This window comes from Ricinus communis, chromosome 5 (assembly GCF_019578655.1).
Source record: "Ricinus communis isolate WT05 ecotype wild-type chromosome 5, ASM1957865v1, whole genome shotgun sequence".
NCBI lineage: Eukaryota > Viridiplantae > Streptophyta > Magnoliopsida > Malpighiales > Euphorbiaceae > Ricinus > Ricinus communis.
This window is the reverse complement of record NC_063260.1, coordinates 21,972,933-21,995,158: the sequence shown is the minus strand read 5'-3', so window position 1 is coordinate 21,995,158 and position 22,226 is coordinate 21,972,933. Positions and strand designations below refer to the sequence as shown.

Below are 22,226 nucleotides of genomic sequence, written 5' to 3'. Positions count from 1 at the left end.
TACAACTTGCTCAAGCTGCCAGTTTACTAACAAGTTTGTGTTGGTCCATAACAAATACTAATTACCGGTTGATCATCTACGAAACCTATCAGAAAGAAGATAAGCATAGGGCTAACATAATTTTAAAAAGAAGGAGAGGAAGGAAAAAGGCAAACAGAGCTTCTATCAAGAACCTGAAGACTTTTTAAGCTTTTGAAGGTCTCATGAGCCCTAGCAAAAATGTCACTGTCCATGTCTGTTATCATTTATGTCTACAGTTGGAGAAGTTTTTTTTTCCTTAACGTTGTCATGCTCAATTATGGAATTGGAGTCATTTACAGCCAAACTTAATTACACAAACTAAAATACAGTCAAGCTTCTTGTACCCATGTAAATGAGTGGCTAGTAATCAACTAATCTGGTCAGTCTTCTCAATTTGATAGTATTAGCAGTGACCATAAACTTTCTAGTCTATGTCTTTCTTTAAAAAAGGAAAAAGAATTTAGTTGGTTCCAGTCTATGTTAGAAATACCTGTGTATGGCATCACTAATGAAATTGTTTGTTTTCCATTTTCCTAAGCTAAATCCGTCATCTTGAGTCAAAAGATTTTGCCATGTTTTACTGTTGCCAAAAGTAGCTACTCGCTTTCTTTCTTTTTAATTTATTTTGGTTTTCTGATGCTGGATTGCTCTATTGGGCTAATAAATTTAAAAATGTTTATAAAAAATTACTGCTAAGTCTATGTCTGATATAATATATATATATATATATATATAAATTACTGCTAAGTCTATGTCTGATATAATATATATATATATATATATATATATATATATATATATATATATAGGTTAGTAATTTTGAATCAGAGACGATGACTTGCAGGTATCCAGGATCCAGTGTATGTTAGAAAATAGGAATTTGCTTATAAATTTTTGGACCTGCTGGAAAATGTTTAGTTATCTGTCCCCATAGAAAGGGTTATCCATTGATAGCGAGCATCCAAAAGAAATTGGGTAGTTCAAAGTCTGTATCATTGATTGTGGCCCTCTCCCAAGTCACAAGCCTTGTGATGCCCTGTTTCTGGACTGCAATTTTAGAACCCCCTTTTTTTTGGCTTTTCTTAACAAGGATCAAAGATCAACTTATTAAATGCCATAAATAGAAATTAGTAAACTAAGTGATGCGTGATCGTCTAAAAGGATCGCCTCAAGCGAGTTAGGAGCTCCATTGATAATAGCTCGCCTTTTTTTTTATAAGAGATCGCCTAGACATACCATGACTTATTTATGACAGTGGTCAGTGTATTTATTCAAACAACATGCCCCAGATTCCTAAAAAATAGGAATCAGTTGTCCTACTACTCCAATTTATGGATGTACCAGTTGTTAGATTTGTACTCCAAGGCAAGCATTATAAATATTTGGAGGACACTTCCGGAAGAGGTATGCAATTATAATTCCTTAAACACTTTTCTTTCGCTCTAAATACATTACTAATCTAAGTATTGAAGTAGTTCTCCAGACAAAGCAAACATAATTACCCTAATTTTAATGTACAACAACTTGATGCAAAAAATTTAGTAAAATAAAAGAGCATCCGCAAGTCGCTCTAATATCCTCCGGTTTGAAATCATTTCCAGAAAGTAAGCTAGCAACCACCGTTCAAGATTAGAAATTCCCATGAAGCTACCTCATGCAGGCGTTGGAAGCAAACAATCAACCAAACTAGACGGCCTTCAAATTCAGAAGGAAAATGTTCTCTTTGCAGCTTGAAAGGAAGGAAAAATACCTCAAGCCAAGTTGTAAATTCAAGAAGGGAGCACTATGCGATCGGAACTCAGCAAAATTAAAGTATGCAGACTCCACGGCAGTACTGAAAACTTTGAGAAATCCTCTATTAGCATGCCGACATATCTACGTTTTGGACAAAGCATCCGCCGTATTAGAATTAATGATATTATAATTGAAACTTAAAACAAACTAAAGCGTAAGAGAATGGTTCTTTGTTTAATGTCGTGTTTGGTCTCAGCTTTATTTATACTGACTACATTTGCTTAACTAATTTCAGTAGAACTTAAAATTGGAAAGATCAACATAATACAAAAATCGTTAAGAAAATAGCAACCAAAATTTTCTTAGGAGTATCTCTTGATGAGTTGAGCCCATAATTAATGTCTAGGCCTGGTTGAAGCAGCCCAAACTAATATCAAAAGAAAGGATAATGGTCCTGCACTTTCCGTCCAAAAAAACAATTAAATCCCTAGTCTTTAAAGTAACTAAATTACACTCTTAAAATTTAAAAATTGAGCAAACTCATCATTCAAACTCTTCTTTCTATACCCTATTAGTTTTAAATGCTAAAATAGATTGTCTATAACTCTTTGTTTACTTATTATTTTGTATGTGAAATACTATAAATTCTATTTTTTAGTATGTAAAAATCACAAGTTGATAACTGCTTCTTCACTTTGATAAGAAAATCAATTCATTATTATTAGTTAAAAATTAATTAATTCTAAGAATATAGTTATTCACTTTTCAAATTTTAAAGATGGAATTGAGCTATTTTAAAATTTATGGATTTAATTGCAGTTTGTCCAAAATTGTAAGGGATTATCGGAAAAAAGAAATAGAATGAAAATCCCAAAGCCCGCCTAATCTTTTTTCAGATTCATTATCCTGCCCCATTCCAGCTTCCAATTGTTCCTAGTTTTCATTCGTAAAATAAAACAAATTTCCATAGCGTTCGAGTACACTGAAAATCAATCAGTTAATATATTGAAAAGAACTACTATCATAATCTCAAACTCACTTCCGCAAGCAATTATTCCGAAGATTGAATTTGGTGTTTGGAATCAGAAACCCTAACCCTAAACTATGGCGTCGAGAAAAAAGCCTGCAGAAGGAATCGCTTTACTCTCCATGTATGCCGACGAAGATGATGAAGATCTCGATCATGAACAACAACAACAAGAAGATGATGATAACGAGTATAGGGAACCAAATGAAACGGGACCTGATGCTATGGTTACTGATGACTTACCTAGTAATGAAGCTGTTCTCAATCAGAATTTGACTCCAAAAGACGGCCTATTGCGTTCTTTAACGCCGCAGGTTCCGTTCTCATCCTCGTCACCGCAGTTGCAGCAACAGCAGAAAAGGAGAAGCGGGAGAGGAAGGCTTACCATTGTCGACTATGCTCACGATGAAGTTGCAATGTCTCCTGAACCTGATGTATGAATATCCTTTGCTTGCCATCGCTCAGTATATTTTTTCCTTTTCATTTTTTATTGTATTGGTATTTCTATATTAGCTGATTTTTCTTTTCGGTGATTGCAGGACGGTGAATTTGATGAGGAGCTTCAAACTGCTAGTGGTACGCATCACTTGTACTGCTTCTGTTATTTTACATATTCCTATTGTAATAATGTATGAAAAGGAATTTTGAGTAGTCATGGTTGCTTGCTGAATCTAGAACCAATAAAAATGTTTTACTTAGGTTATCCTTTTGCGGGTTGATTGATATTTTCAAAAACCCGTGTATGAAAAATCTGAGTGTGAGTTTTTCTTTTTCTTTTTTCTTTGGGTAATAGTATGCATGTATAACAATGTAGAGAAACTATAGATCATCTCATGCATTTTCCTTTCTTTTCTGTGTTTGGACATGTTTATATCTGCAATGGTTATTACTATATGGGAAAGGGAATCAAAAGATAAGGGTTTATTTACATTGGATGCCCAGGGGAATGCTACCTATGCAGAAATGTGTGTTGAAAGGTGTAGTAGGAAATGAGAGAGCTTTTAAATTTTGACAGTGTGGGAGTCAATAACTGATGTTAATCACGGAGGTTTGGATGCTTGAGACAGGATATCTCGGTCAATTCATAGAATATCCTCATAACAATCTTCATTTGATCACCATTATCATGCAGTTTTGCTAGTAATAATTTCTTGGTAGATTATAAATTCAGGTGACAACATTTAGGGCTCAGCATTTATTGTTTCTTACACGTTTGTGATAATACTGTAACTTCTTTTAATTTTTATTTAGCAGGCGAAGAAAAAACACCTCCAGGAACTGTTCAGATCTTAACCCCTAGTGTTCATGCAACTCCTCAATCATCAGAACATGTAGAAACATCACAACATGATGAAATGAATGATACTGTTAATCAATTAGAAGCTGCAGAGAATGAAGGTACTAATAATGTTCCTGCAGAAAATGTTGATCCATTGGGTAAATTTCTTCCTCCGCCACCAAAAGAGAAGTGCCCGGAGGAATTACGAGTAAGTTCTTCTTGGAGTTTGATCAATTAGAGTGTCTTAAGAATATGTTTCTTCACTGTTTATTAGTATCCTCCTCAGTGTTTCTTTTTGTTCTTCTAAGAGTAAATATGACTTTGTATGAATGGACTCAGAAAATGTCTTGGCTGAACTTGGCTTTATTTATTGAATTCTGAATTTTCTTTAAGTAAAAGATTGATATTAACTCTGGAACACAAAATTTAACTAAACTATAAGTTTGCTGCCCTGTGCAGCTTACTAGGATTAATTGTGTATACTCTATAACTTTATTCTGATAGTACATTTTACATCCTCTTATGTGCTTACCCTCTTTGTTTTATGTCACTCACAGAGAAAAATAGATAAATTTATTTCTTTGAAGAAAGATGGGAGAAGTTTTAATGCAGAAGTTCGCAATAGGAAGGATTATCGGAACCCTGACTTCTTACTGCATGCAGTGAGGTACCAAGAAATTGATCAGATTGGCTCTTGCTTCAGTAAAGATGTATTTGACCCTCATGGATATGACAAAAGCGACTTCTTCGATGAAATAGGTCGTTAACAGTTTTCCTTACAATATATATAATTATTTTTTGTAACTGTATGCATTTCTTTGAATTGCTCATAGTTCAATCTCATATGAGCTTTATCTAAGTTTGATCTTGGTAATATGGAGTAGTCTTTTGCAATTTGCTCAATAGGCTATCTAATCTGGGTCTTGACGTCAGGTTCTCTGAAAAGGGCCTGATTTTGTTTTGTTCCTATGTCGACTGGATGTGGGTACATATGCCACTTACCCAACCTGGGTACATGTATCTTCTTTTCTTTTTTCTTTCCCTGGACTTCTCCCCCTTATCTTTGGATTTTTGAGCATCATACCCAAATTCAGTACCCTTTTCTTATGTCTGTCAATATGATCACATGAATACCTTAGTGTAAAGCAAATAGTTGGGTAGCAGGGGTTTGGCTTGTCGAATGAATTATTTGCCATTGTTTTTCAGAGTCATCTTTGATGCTATATTCTTATTTCAATTCTTTTCTAATGCAATTTGTTGCCAATGTCATTCTTTACATTCTTAAAGCAGAAGCTGATATGCGTCGTGAAAGGGAGAGGAAGGAGCAAGAGCTGAAGAAGAGTCCTAAGGTTGAATTTATTTCAGGAGGAACTCAGCCTGGACAGGTTGTGCCGCCATCAAAGTTTAGCATGCCTATTCCAGGTCTAAAGCCATCTTCTTTGAATGTAGTGGGTGGCATCTGCTTTTTAAGTTTCTTTTGCATGTATGGATGCTTTATCTCCAATGATGCTCTTAATTTGGTCATATTTCCATTTCAGTTGCTGCTGCTGCTAGTGGGTTGCATTCTGCATCAGATGCTGTTGCTCGGGATGGTAGACAGAACAAGAAATCAAAATGGGATAAGGTTTAGTGTCTCTGCATAGAGCAAATATATATTGATGGGTAAATTTCTTTCATTGTTCCTGGACTTTGTCGTGTTTCCCACTAATGTCCTTGAATTTCAATTTGTCAACCTAAAATCCTTGAGCTTCAATTTGGGTATTGGCAAATTCCCTCTTGACTGCTTTACGGCAATGGAGTCACCAGGACACGGCATCTTAGGTGTCAAACTTTTTGAATTTCTTAGAACTTTAAAAAAGTGACACCATGTTTTAAATTTTCCACACTTTTTTCTCGACTCCTCATTTTCCTCTTCATTTTCTTTTTCTCTCTTTCTGCATTATCAGTTTCTCATACTTTGTCACACTTTTCTACTAAACAAATGCAAAAGAAAAAACAAATTTGACCTTAACATTAACAATGTAAACACAAAAAAGAAATATAAATCCAAATTTTCTTTGCAATCAAATATATAAATAAGAGAAAACAACTAAACAAACAACACAATATACTGATTAATCAAACAACCCAAACTAAGATCCCAAAAAATAAAGGATTTAAACAAACGAAGAACCACCTTTTCTCTCCTTTTTATTTATTATCGAGTATTTATGAATATTTCTTTTGGTTTAATTATTGGGTATTTTGTGGTATTATTCTTTTTGTTCTATTATTTGGTGTTGATGAATTTTTTTGGTTTGGTTTAAATAGATCAATCTTTTCTGTTTGAGTTGGGAGTGTTTGGTTACTAAGAAAGAGAGGGAAAAGGGATAAAAAATGTGATGTTCTTGGGATTTGAGTATTTTACATTATTACCCTTTGCAGATCTGATGCGTTTTTTTTTTTATAAAAACATTTTGTGTCAATCCACAGTGCCCTGGTGAATACAATGCCAGAAAATGGTCAAAGGGATTTAGTTACCCAAATTGAAATTCAAGGATATCAGTGGGAAACACGCCATGAGCGAAATTTGCCCATTTGTTAACTTACTATGGCATTGATGAATCAACATTCTGGGCATTCAATTTGTTGCAGGTGGATGGTGATCTTAGAAATCCTCTACCAACTGGTGGGCCGGATTCATTGGCCACGGTGGCAGCCCAGTCCGCAATATTATCTGCAGCTAATGTTGGTGCTGGATACACAGCTTTTGTGTAAGATTCATTAAGCCCTTTAGGTAATAAATATTGTACATCATTCCAACATTGATCCCTTTTGGCTTTTGTACTTCTTAGCAGAATATGTAAAGTTCCCTATTTTTTCATTGTGAGGAATTTAGTGGCCGAAGTTATTCGTGAATGTGATTTACAAGAGGCGTTAAATGTTTCTTTTCCCCTGTTTGAACTTTAGGTTATCTATCTGGGGGCCTGCCTGAGTTTTCTTGAGCATTGCTAACTTAGGTTGCAGAAATTGGCATTTATGTTTCAAGCAGGATAGGAAGTCAAGACGATACTAAAGTAGAGGACATTATTTTTAACAAGGAAAAGCAACCAAAACCCATTATTAGTATCTAAATTGCATTTAACATCGTTTCACTAGACCTTGTTACTTTTGTTGCTATAAGAAAGGGCAGAATCATGTTGTCGTTTTAAATTTCCTTTGGTTTCTAGGATATATATGAAGGGGAACGGTTATGATGAATTGATGACAACATTGTTTGTTGTGCCCAATTTTGTACTTCGATAAAGAAATTACTGATTTTTAAAAACATCAAACATGAATTGCAGGCAGCAGAAACGGCGAGAGGCAGAAGAAAAAAGATCCAGTGAGAAGAAGTTGGACAGAAGATCTTGAGACTCATTTCTCTGGGAGGAATTCCACAGCATTTAGAGGAAGGATAAAAATTGCTGTAGGAAACGTTGCATTACATTATTTCACTTTCAGTTAATTCATAGAAATGATAATAATAGTCCTCTCAGCTTTTGTAATTTTAATATTGTGGTTCAATGTAACACAGCTAACAATCATGGGTTTAATGTCTTCATGTACTGCCTGCAGGTTGGTACATGTCATTAGATAAAAATTTTGTTTTTGTTTTTTTGTTATAATTTTTTGGTCTGTGCAGTTCATAATATGTTGCTTGTATTCTAATAGGGTATTGGATCGTAACTCATGCACAACAAGTAGGAAGTTCTAGAAGGAAATGGAACTTATGAACTAGGTGGCATCAACTCAATTGACATGTTCACTTTCAGCCAATCTATATATCGTATAGGCATTCAGAAACAAAAACATTTGACCAAAGCTGCTATGTATGAAATAAGTAGTTGTATCTTGCAGATAATGTATTATGGCACGCTGTTTTATGTTCGAAAAGTGTGGCTTTTGGCTGGCAGCTTTTCCCTTTCCTCTTAATGGTGAATTCCATACCCTAGATGAAAAGACAAATTTTCAGAAAGACGCCCATTTAGCTACAAGGATATCAGAAAAGATCCTAAGTTATGTACTAGCGATCAATTCTTTTAGTTTCTAGTCAGAATCAACCTTTATACCCACATTCTTAAGTTCTTGCCGAAAGGGGTTCCGTTGTGAAATAATTCAAAAGCAGGCGTGACCCCGTTGTTGTGTCCCAATAAGAATATTCTCCTTTTAGATGGGTATCTTCATTCACTGTTAAATTCCCTGGGAGGCTTTTCTTCCGCATTTCATGCGCAGTACATTCCTTAGCATCAAAAGCTTTGAAACCAATGTGTACAATTATCGTTTCCTCTACTCATTTTCTTAACCAGAACATCTGTATCTGGTTAACCTGTAATTACGTGGCAATCTTTGATGATTAGGATGTAATTGTTCCTTTATAAATACTGAATATCATGCATAACGGTAGCTTGTAATTGTCTATATGATATTCCTCGTGTGATAAAATATTATTTTCAATGTCTATTCTCAAATAAATGCTGGAAGAGCATGTTCGCTATAATTGTCTGTTATTCCTCACTAAATGAAATGTTTTATTTAATGTCTAGTATTCAACTATTGTTATTATTTTGATTATAAATAGCAATAAAGAATGAGGTAGAGTTATCTATATTACATTAGGTTATATTATGATCGGTGTACATTACAATAGAAGTTGATGCTTTTGGCAAATGGAACTTTGGAAGCTGTTTCTCGTTTCCTTTTTGGATAGCGGAACGATCCTTCTCCAACTCTGAATCATGTCTTATAAGGAAGATCGATTGTTGCTTGTGTAAGGATGGTATGCATTGACGTAATCAAAAGATCAATATCATCAAATGGAGTACCTATGGTTTGTAATAAATGTTCATTCAAGGATTAGAAAAATAAATGTAAAATATTTGCGAAATATGATGGAAAAAATAAAGGCTAGAAGATCAAATAAATCTAAATATTTTTTCATTTTTCAGATTTGGAAGTTGTTTCTCTTTTTCTTTTTGGATAGCAGAAAGATCCTTCTCCAACTCTGAATTATGTCTCATAAGAATGATCGATTGTTGCTTATGTAAGGATGGTATGCATTAACGTAATCAAAAGATCTAATATCATAAAATGGAGTACCTATGGTGTGTAATAAATACTTGATCAAGGATTAAAAAAATAAATGTACAATGCTTGCAAAATGATGGAAAAAATAAGGGCTAGAAGATCAAATAAATCTAAATATTTCTGCATTTTTTCAGATTTACCCAAACATTTTAAAGTTAGGGTAAAATTGTCGAAATTAAGAGGTTTGGGTAAAATTGAAAAAATGCAAAAAGATTTGGGTTTATTTAGTAATTAACCCAAGAATAAAATAAAAGACACTCGATGTTGAGAGTGGGATTTGAACCCACGCCCTTTCGGACCAGAACCTTAATCTGGCGCCTTAGACCAACTCGGCCATCTCAACTCTGTTGGTTTACTTTTAGAAAAAGGTACATAGATCAAAGGAATAAACTGAATCTGATTATCTACCATCCATAAAACTTGCTCATGGATATCAATTTGGAAAGGTAATTACTTTGGTATTAGTTAGTCAACTAAAAATGAAGTCTCTTACAAATGCATGTACTAAATATACAAAAACAGGCTTTCTGTTGGACTTATGGCAAGCACATTGACTTCTATTGATCCATTACATTGTGTTTGCAAATAGTTTTGCTCTTCTTTTCATGTTCTATTTTCAGCCTTTTCTTTTCCACCTTATCAGGTCAGATGATCATAATCTCATGTTTTACTTGTTGTTTTTATATGTATAAAGTGGGCCAAAGAAAGAGAAATAGCATTTGAGCCATCATTTTCCTTTTACCAAGGAAAATATATACAATGGACAGTATTTATTTTTTTTCCTATGTCTGGATTTTATCAATTTCTCTTTGTAATATAAATATATTTATTTGAATGTTGGTTGGTGAGTTTTATAATTGATGTGCAGATGTTAAATAGTAGGGTGTATTATATATATATATATATATATATATATGGTCCACTGGTCTAGGCATTAAATTTTTGGCTTGAAAACATCTGCTGCCATTGCAGAAAAGGGAAATTTTATAAGCCATACATGAAATGTATAGAGAGAAAGAGAGCTCAAATTTCTAAGACATTTGTCTTTCATAAAAATAGAGACGTTGGAGATTCGTACGCACACGTTGGGTCCAACTCAGCCTGTTCTCTTCTTTTCTTTGTTCCATAAAAGTTTTTACAGATCTTTTTTTTTTAATTTTATTCGTAATAGTTTACTACAATTAGGTACCCAACAAGCACCTTCAAAACAAAAAGAGATTCAAATGATTATCATTTCTTTTTTCTTTTAGAAAAAAAAAAAGATTAAAAAAAGAAAACAGCAGAGAGAAAATCCTACAGCCATCTCCTCATTCTGCATGGGGCTGACATCTATGGCTTATGAAAAGGAATTCATTGTTTGATATTTTTATGAATCTTCATTTCCTTAAATCACATTGGCATCCCACAATGAGATTTTCTCATTTGTTTTGGGTCTTAGTGCAAGTTGACATATTATTATCACTCCTACTCAAATTAAATATGTATAAACTTTGAAACAATATTTATCTTTTGATTATAAAATTATGTGATAAATTTCAAATATATAAAAATAGCACGCATAATTTAAGCTTTACTAAATCATAAACATCTACGGTTTAATAAAAAAAATATTATTCTTTTAAAAAAGTGTTTCAGGATTTAAGATACAAATAATTTTCGTTAATTTTATTTTTATCTTATCTAAATAATCCCTCTAAAATGTTTTTCTCTTTCACTCAACTCGACTCCATAAAACATTTCATTTACAATCAATTGTTCGGTTAATATTATAGCTTAGATGCATACTGCGAAGCCTTGGAAACTGCTCTTCTCTACTCAATTACGAGCAAAATTTCACTCTAAGTTTAAAAACATTGAATAGAAAATGAAAGAAACTACTTCAATCCTCCACTCTTTTCTTTCAAGTTCTAATTTCAAGCGAGAAATTACTTTTCCCTTTCATTTTCCAAATCATGATGGCATGTTTTTCGTTCGTATTCATAGAAACATTCTATTTTTCCCCAAATATTTTCTTTTAATACTGTTTAAGACTTAATTACGTTGAAACAACATTTGAAAAGAGGAAGAAGAAAAATATAAGTAATCAGCCTTCGGTAGTATCCAAACTCGAGAGAGGGGAGGATAATGATTCACGGTCAATGTAAAAGCAGATTCCAATGGGTCCACCAAGCTCACTAAAATGGGATAAACATTGATGATGCCAACTTTACCTTTTATAATCCCAACTCTAATTAATCACATATGATATATTATGTATTAACAATAATAAGGAAAATTCTTGAAATAATTGGAGTATTAGAACTTTTAAGATAATAATTAATTATTGGTAAGAGTTCTGGTTACGTTTGAATTAATTAAACTATTTTGAATAAAAAAAAAAAGGAGTTAATATATATATATATAGAAAGAAAGAAAGAGAGGGAGAGAGAGAAAAGGAACCAGCTTAGATTGACCACCCAATAGAAGGGATAGTTTGGAAAGGAAATAATACTGCAAGCGAAGCATGACTTGCAAAATGTAAAGCGTTCATCCAATATACTCATTAAAGTCCACTTGTCTTTTTGACCAAAACTGAAAAGAAAAAAGAAATTCTCAATTCATCTTTGATGTGTTAAACTCTTTTTTAAGGTAAAAACACATTACATACTCCAAACACAAGTAACCCTTTTCCTAAATATCCCTTTCCATTTTATGGTAATGAATTTGTGAAAAGTACTCAGGAGGTTGAGTTGTAAGAATTTATTATGAGTACAGTGGAGGGAGTAAGCAACGGTAACATTCAGTTTGGCAGTTCCTTAAAGGGCATTCTTGGGAATATAATAAAGAAGTTAACGGAAACTTAATGTTTTTGCAAATCAAAAGCAAATCGCAGAGACATAAGCAAACACATAACTTCAACACAATTAAGTAACAAGTGTTCTTTCTATACATATAGAGGCAAAGCTTATACTTTATAGTGGGCGGCAAGTGCCATATTTTTTCTCTCTTTCTTTTCTCACTTTAACCTTTTTGCTTTTTCTTTCTTTCTTTTTGATCGGATCTGGGTCAATCAAATTGCATTGCTTATACTAAGCATTGAAAGAAACACCTTCGCAGACCATCTCTCTCTGTTCTTCTTCTTGCTGTCTAAACTATTCTTTGATTTCATTTAGTAAATACCCATTTGAGTTTTGTTGACTTAACAAGAACTTTTTCAAGAAGAAGGTACAGGATTATCACTATGGCAGCTCCAAAACCAGAAGAGATAACTCACCCACCAATGGACCAGCTTCAAGGTCTAGAGTACTGTATCGACTCCAATCCATCTTGGGGTAATAAATGCGCTCATTTCTATTCTTAATTCAATCTCCATTCTTTTATCTATTTAATTTTTTCATGTTTCGTTCAAAACTTCCTCAAAAGTCCATTTCTTGGTAACAACTTCTTGTATATATGTGAGAGCAGGAGAAGCTATAGCTTTGGGTTTTCAGCATTACATTTTGGCATTAGGAACTGCTGTTATGATCCCTTCGTTTCTTGTCCCTTTGATGGGTGGTAATCATGTGAGTCCATTTCATATAAAAACTTTACTTTTAAGTAGAATTCTTTATCTTCTTTCCTACCACCAAAGCTTGAATGTTTTAAATGAACTTAAATGAATATAAAGTTCTTTTCTTTTATGTGTATGGATAAATCTCCAACTGTTTTTTGGGGATAATTTTTTTTTTAATTGATGATCAGGGTGACAAAGTAAGGGTAGTACAGACTCTATTGTTTGTCGAAGGGATCAATACATTACTTCAAACACTGTTTGGAACGCGTCTACCAACCGTGATTGGAGGGTCGTATGCATTTATGGTCCCTATCATTTCAATAGTTCATGACCCTTCTTTGACGAGCATTCCTGACGATCACGTGGTTAGTCCCATTTTTTCCCTGCCAATATCGTTTGTTTTTTCACTCTCCAATTTTCTACACTTGTTTTGTTATCACTAGTAAAGTTGGATTCCATTGGTGACATCATCCAGAAGTTCTTTTAGTCAATGTGTGTCTGGCCCACTTACCTAATTAGCTACTTTTTACAGTTTTACTAACTAAACGTAGACATTTTAAGATTCCCCTAATGCAAGGTATTTCACTATATATGAATTCAAAACTAGCTAAATTGAATGAGTAATCAATGACTTAGATATAGTATAGACCTTATTAGCAATGTGTGATAAGATTTTTGTTAACACTACGATAAGGTCTAACATCATGTTAATTCGAGTATTAATGGTGTCTTTTCAAAAGAAAAAAAATAATATATATGTATTTATGATGTATTTGTAGAGATTTCTTAATACCATGAGGGCAGTCCAAGGTGCTCTGATAGTATCATCAAGCATACAAATAATTTTGGGCTACAGTCAGTTGTGGGCCATTTGTTCCAGGTACTGCCATGTCTCAAGTAAATTTGTGTATACCGAAGGAATGGGTTTGTGTTTTGCACATCTCATTTATGACGTGCCCTTTTTCCAGGTTTTTTAGTCCGCTTGGAATGGTTCCGGTCATTGCATTAGTGGGTTTTGGCCTTTTTGACAGAGGCTTCCCTGTGGTATAGCTACTGCTTTCTAGTGCCATTACTTTTGCTCTCAACTATGGAAACAACAATGCTATTGTTATTTATTCTTACTTATGCAATACGTTTCTTGGTTTGTTAATTTGCATCAGGTTGGACGATGTGTAGAGATTGGCATTCCCATGCTTATCCTATTCATATCTTTCTCCCAGGTATTGTATCACTCAAATTTTCTAATAGTTCTGAATACGTCATAATGCCAGAATAACTAACTCGCTTGCTATTATTGGGGACTGTTTACAAACAAACTCAGGAATTCTGGCAATCAAATATTAAAATTACTAAAATCAAGACTAGCTCTGGCAACTTATATGTGTTAGAATTCAGTAAATTATCCATTTCAGATTGTTAAAAGACTAATGTGTTTCACAGGCTCCTACTTTTGTAAAAGCAGTCGACAATTGTATAGAAGTGAGCACGTCTTTCTAAATTTAGTTGAATTTTGTTCTGTTTTTGGACAGTACTTGAAGAACTTTCAGACTAGACAATTACCAATACTTGAGAGGTTTGCCCTCCTTATATCAATTACAGTAATATGGGCATATGCACACCTTTTGACAGCCAGTGGTGCATACAAACATCGTCCAGAGCTTACTCAAGTTAATTGCAGAACTGACAAGGCCTATCTCATTTCATCTGCTCCATGGTTTGTAACTCAATTCTTTTGCTCGAATATTTGTAATTATATCTGTGATACGACTTTAGTAACGCAAAACTTTTTACCAGTGTTTTCTTTAGTGTTGGTTAACATACTCGACACTTTTCATTCAGGATAAAGATCCCATATCCTCTGCAGTGGGGTGCTCCTACTTTTGATGCTGGCCATTGTTTTGGAATGATGGCTGCTGTTATTGTCTCGATGATCGAGGTACTCATTCAAAATAGATAGACAATGTATTCAATATTATTTCATGAAAGTAAAACTAAAAATTAGTGTCTTCTTTAACAGTCAACTGGAGCATACAAAGCTGCCTCGCGTCTAGCTAGTGCCACACCACCTCCAGCTCATGTGCTTAGCCGTGGAATCGGTTGGCAGGGTATTGGTATCCTACTTAATGGTCTCTTTGGCACATTGAGTGGCTCAACAGTCTCTATGTAAGTATTTGGGATAAGTAACGTTCATGTTGTAAACCAATTCCAATTCATTACAACTGGGCTTATATTTGAGAAAATTAACAGAGAAAATGTGGGACTGCTTGGAAGTACTCGTGTTGGTAGCCGCAGGGTTATCCAAATTTCAGCTGGTTTTATGATATTTTTCTCAATGTTAGGTAAGTAAGCATCAGTCGCAGTTAGTTATAGAGAATAATACTTCTGCTCTATGTTTGACACATTTTCTTAACTTTGGCAGGAAAATTTGGAGCTTTATTTGCATCAATCCCTTTCCCCATATTTGCTGCAGTGTATTGTGTTTTGTTTGGTCTTGTTGGTGAGTATCTGCATTTTCTCTTTCATAATCCATTTTGTTTTATATCCACATCTTCTATCTGTATCTGATGTTTACTTTTTCTGTTATGCTCAGCTTCTGTAGGATTGTCGTTCTTGCAATTCACAAATATGAACTCAATGAGGAACCTTTTTATCGTTGGTGTTGCCTTCTTTCTTGGTTTGTCTGTGCCGGAATATTTCAGAGAATACACGGCAAAGGCTTTTCATGGTCCTGCTCATACAAGGGCTGGATGGGTAATTTAACCATTTTTATAGTTCTATATGTAAAGGATTTTCGCAATTATAATTTTCCGAATGCCTGTCACCTCATTGTTCATTCCTTCAATTTGCAGTTCAATGATTTCCTGAATACTATTTTCTTCTCATCTCCAACCGTTGCATTGATTGTTGCTGTTTTCTTGGACAACACACTTGACTACAAGGATAGTGCCAGAGACAGAGGAATGCCATGGTGGGTTAAATTCCGGACATTTAAAGGAGACAGCAGGAATGAGGAATTCTACACTCTTCCTTTCAACCTAAATCGTTTCTTCCCTCCATCTTGAATTGGAGCTTCATTACCAGAGGAAACATGTTAGAGGAAAAACATCATTTCCAGTTAAGGATTTCATATGCAGATGCAGTGAAGAAGAGTGTAAAGAATCAAATATTCTGCTTGCAGAGAAATGGCATATCTGCTTTCTCTTCCTCCTCTTTTTCGTGGCCCTATGTATATGACTTAGCCTGTTCGGTTTCATTAGAATAATCTATTTTATTTCGTCATCTCTGTTTTCAGTTCAATTCATTATTTATTCAACAAATTATTGGCACTATGACAGGGCATTAATCTTAAATATGCTTCAGTATATCTGCTTTTGTCAGGGAAATATATAGATATATTGCAATGTCAGCCTTAAAACATAGTATATTGTTCTGCAATCAAACAAACAATCGGTTAGTTTTTATTGAACCAAAAAGAATAACTAATGTGAGCGAATAAAAAGGGTTTGTTTTGTTTTTTTATATACAAATCATCACACTTTAAATGAACAAATGAATGATGACACTAACCAATCAGCATCGGTTGGCTGATGCAAATGAATAGCAAAACAATGCCTTGGCTTGAAAAATATTGTATAACTAAGGACATGCTACTGGTATTTACACATACAATCTGGACACCTCGGTTGTCGATAAATGCTTCGACCAATACCCCTTACACGCACCCTTTGACCTTCCTCAATCATCTTTCTTACTCTATCTTCGAAACTGTTCCATGCTATGGTGCTATTCTCTGACAAAATTGCTGCTAGCCTCTTCTTGTTAGGCCGCAGTGAGGGGGCACGCCCACTACCATAATAAGTCCGGAAACCAGACACCAGTGATGACAGTTGGCTCCCAGAATCAGTCATGGCAAAGACATCAGAAGTTGCACAAGCAATAAAGTCCAATGCTGCCATCTGCATCCAAAGGAAAGTTTATTCAAGATAAACAACTCCAATAAAATGGGAAATTTAACTGCAAGCTCCGAATGTTCTGTATTTACCTGTGAAGAGAAATTCCTAAAAGGTGCAAGTTCGTTGGGTGTGAGGAGAGTTTCCTTTGTGACTAAATTTGGGTAGAGGCTGGTAAAAGGATACATCCTAGATTTTCCACCATACATATGTGACCCAGCAAGGTAGATGTAAGTTCCACGTTTAAACCCAAGGCCAGCAAGAACAAGTGCGGCTTCCTCTGGTGTCAATGGGCATCTTCCTAACTTTCTTAGTTCTGATGCAGAGATAGGCCTGTGAGCATTATTAGCATGAAGAACGGATGCAAGATTAAAGATTGTCTGTTTGTTAGAGAAATGTATGAGAAGGAAAGTCAAGTGAACCCATACTTGGAGTTTTTCAATCGTTCAATAAGCAGAGGGAAATGGCTTTCCCGGTAGGCTTTAAGTTCCTTTTTCTCATCTTCTCCACCTCCAAATTCACATAAGGAATAGGCAATCATGTCTACTTCAAACCTCAAGTGTAAAGCAAGATATCTAGATGGCCCGCTTGTTTGATAATTCATTTTCGAGGGACTGCCAGGCATAAACTCTCCAAGCAGTTGTTTGTCTAGCATGCTGTGCGCAGAATCATATTTCCTTATTCTTCTTATCAACAATGAACCCATTTGTTGAATCTTTGGCACAAACTTTAATGCATGAAAGTTACATTTGCACCTTAATCTCTGCAAAATATATCACTAAATCAGAAAGGCAACAGTAATAATACATATAAATGACTTGTCAAAAGCTTTAGGCCCTCATAAGCTTTGGCTCCTTCATTTGCTCACATATCGTAATTTTTATGGTTATCGAAACTGAAACTCCGCAACATTCTTCTGAAAGAAAGAACAAGTACAGCTAATCCTTGACATGTTTATTACATTTTCTTTCATTAAATGGTGGCTATGTTATTTGAGCCATTCTTTTGAATTTAGCATTAGCTGGGGATCGCTTACGAGCAGTCCCTGCCATTGCATATTTACCTCTCCTTTTAAGTTACCAAAGACCGAATCTTCCTCTATTTTGATGGCTGCACTTTAGAGAAACCTTGTCAAGAAGGAGAGAGGGAAACCACTGGAAGATTTATCATGAAAGCCACTTCGTGGACGAGATTATTAGTGACATAAAGCATGTATAACTCAAATATGTCTCTGTAATGTTTGAACTTCCAAGAGATGCCCTTTACCTGAAGTTTAGAAGGCATTGGATCAAAGCCGAGACGATTTCCGAATCCAAGCAAGTGGACAACTCCATTCTGCAGCAGGAGAGGAAGCACTTTCTCAAGGTAATCAGTGGGTTTTGCCTCCTTCGCTATATCAGCATCAGTGATCTGACAAATTCAGGGTAAATATTGAAGGGCTTAAAATAATGTCCCTAACAGTTTATGAATAAAAAAAAAGAATAGAAACCAGAAAGGTAACATACTAAGCTACCAATTGCTTCAAAGTCCAAGTCTTTCAAATGAGAAGGCAGCTCCTTTATGATATCAACTTCATCCTTCATGATCTTCATAAAGTGCTCCTCCTGGTAGATATCCCTAAATTGACTGCAGTTTTGTAGAATTTAGAAGCAAATATATTCAACTAATAACTGCAAACTCCCATGTCAATCTGTGGTTAATTAAGACTTGGGAACTATATCTTTCAACAGGCAAAGGAAAGTATTAAGTTTAGGATAAATAATTTACAGAACCGATAACAATTTGCATCCTAACTCATAGCTAAAGAAAACCAGAAGTTTTACTTTTACATTAGTATTGGCCGGGGAATGGATTCATTTTTGTTTCACTTATTTTTATTTCAGAAATTCTGTATGAACTCATGAAATAATGCATCCCATTCTATATGGCAGAAAAAATAATCTAAAATGAATAGCAGTTTTTGGGAAATGACATTTCAAGCACAGAAGATTCATCTGTAAGTAAGCTACGTCAGCAAGAAGGCAGATTGCAATACATATAATGACTAACTGTCAACAAAAGTTAGAAGAGACCATTCATGTAAATAATATCAGACCTAGGATCCTTCCATACATTGCTGTAAAGAAATCTGGGAAGAACTAGAGTTGCATTAAGTAAGGATGCCAAGGCAACAGCATTGCATATCTGCAGGGAAAAGGATTGTATTTCTGAATTATGTAATTGCAATTATGGCAGCAAGAACCTAAAGAACAGCACACATCAAAATTGTCATCTATATAACAGCTACTGCATTAAGCTGAAACTTAGATAGTAACCAAGTCATCAAAATTCTTTGATTTTCTTAAAGGATTCTTAGGAACTTATTCAGTAACATTCAGTTGCAGTAGCCAAGTCTTTGGCTTATCCTGATGGAAACATATTCCAAGCATAACAAGAGAGCTCTAATACTCACAGCAACTCTTTGTTGATTGAGACCACCATTTGCACTGACCATTATATAACCATTGCTTTTCTCATGTTTTGCTGTCAAAACAAAAGATATTTAAGGACTTCATCAAACTGCTTCACGAAGATTAATTACCATACCCTAAAAGTTGACATTACAAAGAACTTAGTTCATGCAATTCTCATGGCTCGAACATGGCCCGAGATTTTACAGTTACCTGATTCTTCTGAAATCCTCTTATCTGCACAAGGCTTCCATACAGATGCCTTCTGGTACGGCTCCTCCCAGAAATTTGATTTCTCTCGCTTGAACTCTTTCTAAAGCAGAGTAAAAGTTTTAGATGCATGCAATTGAATGCAAAGAAGCATATTAAACACTAATTTTGAACGTAAAACATTTAAAGCAAACCTCTGCAAGGGCACTGGAAGCCAAGTTTAGGAGTCTACTGTACATCTGGACTGGTGGTTTTTCTTCACTATTATAGGCAATCCTTTCCTCCTTTTATTACATGCAAATTCATTACAAATTACACCGTTTAGTTTCCGAGCATTGGGATTTTACATCAAATATTTACCCAAACAAATTAACAGAAACTTGCGTGTCTGTCGCTAAAAGAAAGTAAAAAAAATGCTAATAAGCATTCTAAACAAATACTATTTAACTTGCAAAAAAACTGATAAACGTATGCATGTCTGATCTGCAGTTTCGCTGATACAACACCTATTTTTCCCGATTGAAAACATGTGCTTCTTTATGTGAAAAATGCACTAAATGAATGAGGAAAGAAAGTCTTAATCGGGTTTTATGCCAATTTGCAAGTCATGCGTTAGAGAAATTCACTTGCAAGGGAAAAAAAAAAGGAAAAAGGAAAAGAAAAGCAGAAGCTGATATATTCAACCAAAAACAGGCAGAATTAAAACCCAAAGGTAATGCACCATAACCTGTAAATTGTGGATGCAATAGGCTTAAGTATCTCATAATTGGAGGTTAAACGAAATATTTTATGACCGATTTTAACTCCCAGGTTATGATCTCCAATTACTATGGTTTAACTAATAACTAAACAAAGATGGAATGTACTAGTTCTCTTAATGCAAGAGTATAAAATGGATACCTTAAAACGACTTGATTTTCTTGAGCTTGAACCAACTTGAACATTTATTGAATCAAAAATTGATACCATGAGAGAATCAAGTAGGAAAAGAAAACACAGCAATGCAAACATAAAAATTATCGACTTAGCATGCTTACGAAACCATATATGCCTTTTTCCAATATAAATACCCTTGGAACCAAGTTTCCCGTACTCATTTTTCAAACCGTCAAGCAATGCAACTTTATTTTTCCAATTGTTTTCTCCTCCTGAAAATCTCCTTCCAATGGAAGGGTCACTGCTTGGCAAACTCTCTAAACTTCTTATTTGATAATCTATAGTCCCAAATGATAAGTTTGGACGATGACTTCTTGGGGATCCTTGCTTCCCCATCATTCCATTATCTATCTCAACGAAACTTGAAGTAAACCAAAATTGGTAACAACAGACAATTACTATCTGAAACCCAACACAAGTACTTTCAGTCGACAATTCATCAGATAAAAGAAAGGCACTTCAAAAGCAACAATTATAAGAAACCTCAGAGGCTGCATTAATATGTATTATAAATATCAAAAGTAGATATTCTACTTTTAAATTGATGACTTCAAGAAAGTCCATAAGCAAGAAAAGAAAGTTGTTTTGAAACGGCAACTTCAAGAAACTCCATAAGCCTGCATAAGTCTAAAACTCCATGTAACTAGTTCTCTGTCACTGTCCTAACACCGACCCACCAACCCATTTAGATCAAATTAGAAAAACATCAGGTTCGGTGGCACAAGTTTGAAATAAAGAACAAGAAAGGTGTAATTTGATAAAACAAGAACATCAAAGAAAGAATTTATGATGAAGCTAAGAAGTAGGTGACAGTGAATATTTGTATAAGTTCAAATGAGTGAAATGCAAGACATGCTATGAAAGCTCAGGAAACACTTACAAAAAAAAACTAACCTTGTAAACCAAGGTTCACGTCTGCAACAGCTACTTGCCACCAAACACACAACAACGAGAACAAATGCATTTCTTTAGAGCATTGGGCAATAGTACAGACCATTTCATCCAAGTTCTAAAGCAGAGAATAAAGAAGACGAAGAAGGAAGAAGAGAGAACAAACAATTCAAGAAAACTGCCATGAAAGATTTGGTGAATTTGGCGGGTCCCTTTTAACTATACTATAACAGGAAGCAGTTGGCGTACTAGAAATTTAAACAAGTGGGCTTGTGGGTTCTTGGATTCTTTCAAATTGGCCCAGAATACATGTTATTAAGCAAGAAATTCAAAGAATGCAAGTCCTACTCCTAGACCATCTTAAGACTCTAATCACCAGACTACTTAAAAATTAGGGATTGAGTTAAAATTGATTAAGATTATCATCCCCAAAGCTAAAAATACGAAGGATGCACAAAATCCCAATACAAAAGCGAAAACCCCCCAAGAAAAGAAAATACAAAAAGAAAAGTTGAAATAATTTCATGCAGTTAATTAGAATATGATCTGGCAATCTTTATGAAGTTTGTTCAGAGTACCTTGTCAGGATACTGGGAGGTGGAAAGCCAAACGTAGTGTTTCTTGAAATGCAACCATAGAATAATGGCACTCAAACTTATGACAAGTACAAAAGACATGGCAGCTCTCACCATAGCCACCATCTTTCCTTCTCTTCAGAGAGAGATTATATGCTTTACTTAGTCTTGGTAATGGTATTAGTTTAGTCCCCATCTTCATAACTCTCTAACTCGACTGCCATTATCAAGATTCACCATTTTCTATACATAAAAATGTCCTTTGGTTTAGGATACAGATCTGGTCAAAAGATTATTAAATGTCAAAAGCTAGATTAAAATTAAATTAAATTACTCGGTCAATGGTCATAGATTTTCTTTTCCTGGTTCTGAAAAATCTAACGTGATGAGCGGCGCACAATTTCAGCAAATCACTATTTTAAAAGTCGGGATCTTGGGAATATTAATCTTTCCAGTAAATCAAGTAATTTACATGATCCTCCTTCTAAACAGAAACAAAGAGCACAATTATGACT

The 22,226-nt window shown here is 34.6% G+C and overlaps 3 protein-coding genes and 1 non-coding gene across 16 annotated transcripts; 2 read left to right on the top strand and 2 right to left on the bottom strand.

The window, feature by feature from the left end:
- Positions 1-2,641: 2,641 nt before the first annotated feature.
- On the top strand, positions 2,642-8,008 carry LOC8275149 (SAP30-binding protein). 10 transcript variants are annotated; one of them, XM_015721206.3, is made up of 10 exons: positions 2,642-3,216; positions 3,322-3,358; positions 4,037-4,269; positions 4,619-4,820; positions 5,352-5,509; positions 5,600-5,685; positions 6,696-6,814; positions 7,388-7,509; positions 7,618-7,658; positions 7,755-8,008. In XM_015721206.3, the coding sequence occupies exons 1-10, from the start codon at positions 2,860-2,862 to the stop codon at positions 7,795-7,797; spliced, it is 1,398 nt and encodes a 465-aa protein (XP_015576692.2). In that variant the 5' UTR covers positions 2,642-2,859; the 3' UTR covers positions 7,798-8,008. The 10 variants fall into 10 exon arrangements, 7 of the variants coding, with proteins under 7 accessions (XP_015576692.2, XP_015576691.2, XP_015576695.2 ...); XM_015721205.3 differs by having other exon boundaries at positions 4,034-4,269; XR_001535429.3 differs by having other exon boundaries at positions 2,643-3,216; positions 4,034-4,269; positions 5,352-5,483.
- A 1,421-nt stretch (positions 8,009-9,429) lies between these two features.
- Positions 9,430-9,510, bottom strand: TRNAL-AAG. The gene has a single exon. It is a non-coding gene; the product is annotated as a tRNA-Leu (tRNA).
- Positions 9,511-11,989: 2,479 nt separating this feature from the next.
- LOC8267216 (nucleobase-ascorbate transporter 2) lies at positions 11,990-15,978 on the top strand. The gene is made up of 13 exons (XM_048374792.1): positions 11,990-12,478; positions 12,612-12,709; positions 12,888-13,064; positions 13,479-13,579; positions 13,668-13,743; positions 13,860-13,919; positions 14,229-14,413; positions 14,539-14,635; positions 14,717-14,862; positions 14,947-15,038; positions 15,119-15,196; positions 15,290-15,450; positions 15,549-15,978. Exons 1-13 carry the CDS (start codon positions 12,388-12,390, stop codon positions 15,759-15,761), a joined length of 1,575 nt encoding a protein of 524 aa, XP_048230749.1. The 5' UTR covers positions 11,990-12,387; the 3' UTR covers positions 15,762-15,978.
- A 206-nt stretch (positions 15,979-16,184) lies between these two features.
- On the bottom strand, positions 16,185-21,928 carry LOC8275151 (O-fucosyltransferase 8). 4 transcript variants are annotated; one of them, XM_025157918.2, is made up of 10 exons: positions 21,715-21,928; positions 19,504-19,593; positions 19,313-19,412; positions 19,102-19,172; positions 18,745-18,833; positions 18,155-18,275; positions 17,916-18,059; positions 17,078-17,412; positions 16,742-16,982; positions 16,185-16,655 (listed from the first exon to the last, which is right to left on the bottom strand). In XM_025157918.2, exons 1-10 carry the CDS (start codon positions 21,835-21,837, stop codon positions 16,347-16,349), a joined length of 1,623 nt encoding a protein of 540 aa, XP_025013686.2. In that variant the 5' UTR covers positions 21,838-21,928; the 3' UTR covers positions 16,185-16,346. The 4 variants fall into 4 exon arrangements, with proteins under 4 accessions (XP_025013686.2, XP_015576656.2, XP_015576655.2 ...); XM_015721170.3 differs by lacking the exon at positions 21,715-21,928 and adding an exon at positions 21,140-21,620; XM_015721169.3 differs by lacking the exon at positions 21,715-21,928 and adding an exon at positions 20,210-21,032.
- Positions 21,929-22,226: the final 298 nt, after the last annotated feature.

What these genes read in the sequence shown, in the direction of transcription:
- LOC8275149 (XM_015721205.3), top strand. Translation starts at nt 2,860, where the DNA reads ATGGCGTCGAGAAAAAAGCCTGCAGAAGGAATCGCTTTACTCTCCATG. An exon ending in GGAGCTTCAAACTGCTAGTG is followed by an intron (nt 3,359 to 4,033) that starts GTACGCATCACT and finishes ATTTTTATTTAG; the next exon opens with CAGGCGAAGAAAAAACACCT. An exon ending in AGCCATCTTCTTTGAATGTA is followed by an intron (nt 5,510 to 5,599) that starts GTGGGTGGCATC and finishes TTTCCATTTCAG; the next exon opens with TTGCTGCTGCTGCTAGTGGG.
- LOC8267216 (XM_048374792.1), top strand. Translation starts at nt 12,388, where the DNA reads ATGGCAGCTCCAAAACCAGAAGAGATAACTCACCCACCAATGGACCAG. An exon ending in TTGTGGGCCATTTGTTCCAG is followed by an intron (nt 13,580 to 13,667) that starts GTACTGCCATGT and finishes CCCTTTTTCCAG; the next exon opens with GTTTTTTAGTCCGCTTGGAA. An exon ending in TTATTGTCTCGATGATCGAG is followed by an intron (nt 14,636 to 14,716) that starts GTACTCATTCAA and finishes CTTCTTTAACAG; the next exon opens with TCAACTGGAGCATACAAAGC.
- LOC8275151 (XM_015721169.3), bottom strand. Translation starts at nt 20,584, where the DNA reads ATGATGGGGAAGCAAGGATCCCCAAGAAGTCATCGTCCAAACTTATCA. An exon ending in CTTCCAGTGCCCTTGCAGAG is followed by an intron (nt 19,413 to 19,503) that starts GTTTGCTTTAAA and finishes ACTCTGCTTTAG; the next exon opens with AAAGAGTTCAAGCGAGAGAA. An exon ending in CAATGCCTTCTAAACTTCAG is followed by an intron (nt 17,413 to 17,915) that starts GTAAAGGGCATC and finishes TATATTTTGCAG; the next exon opens with AGATTAAGGTGCAAATGTAA.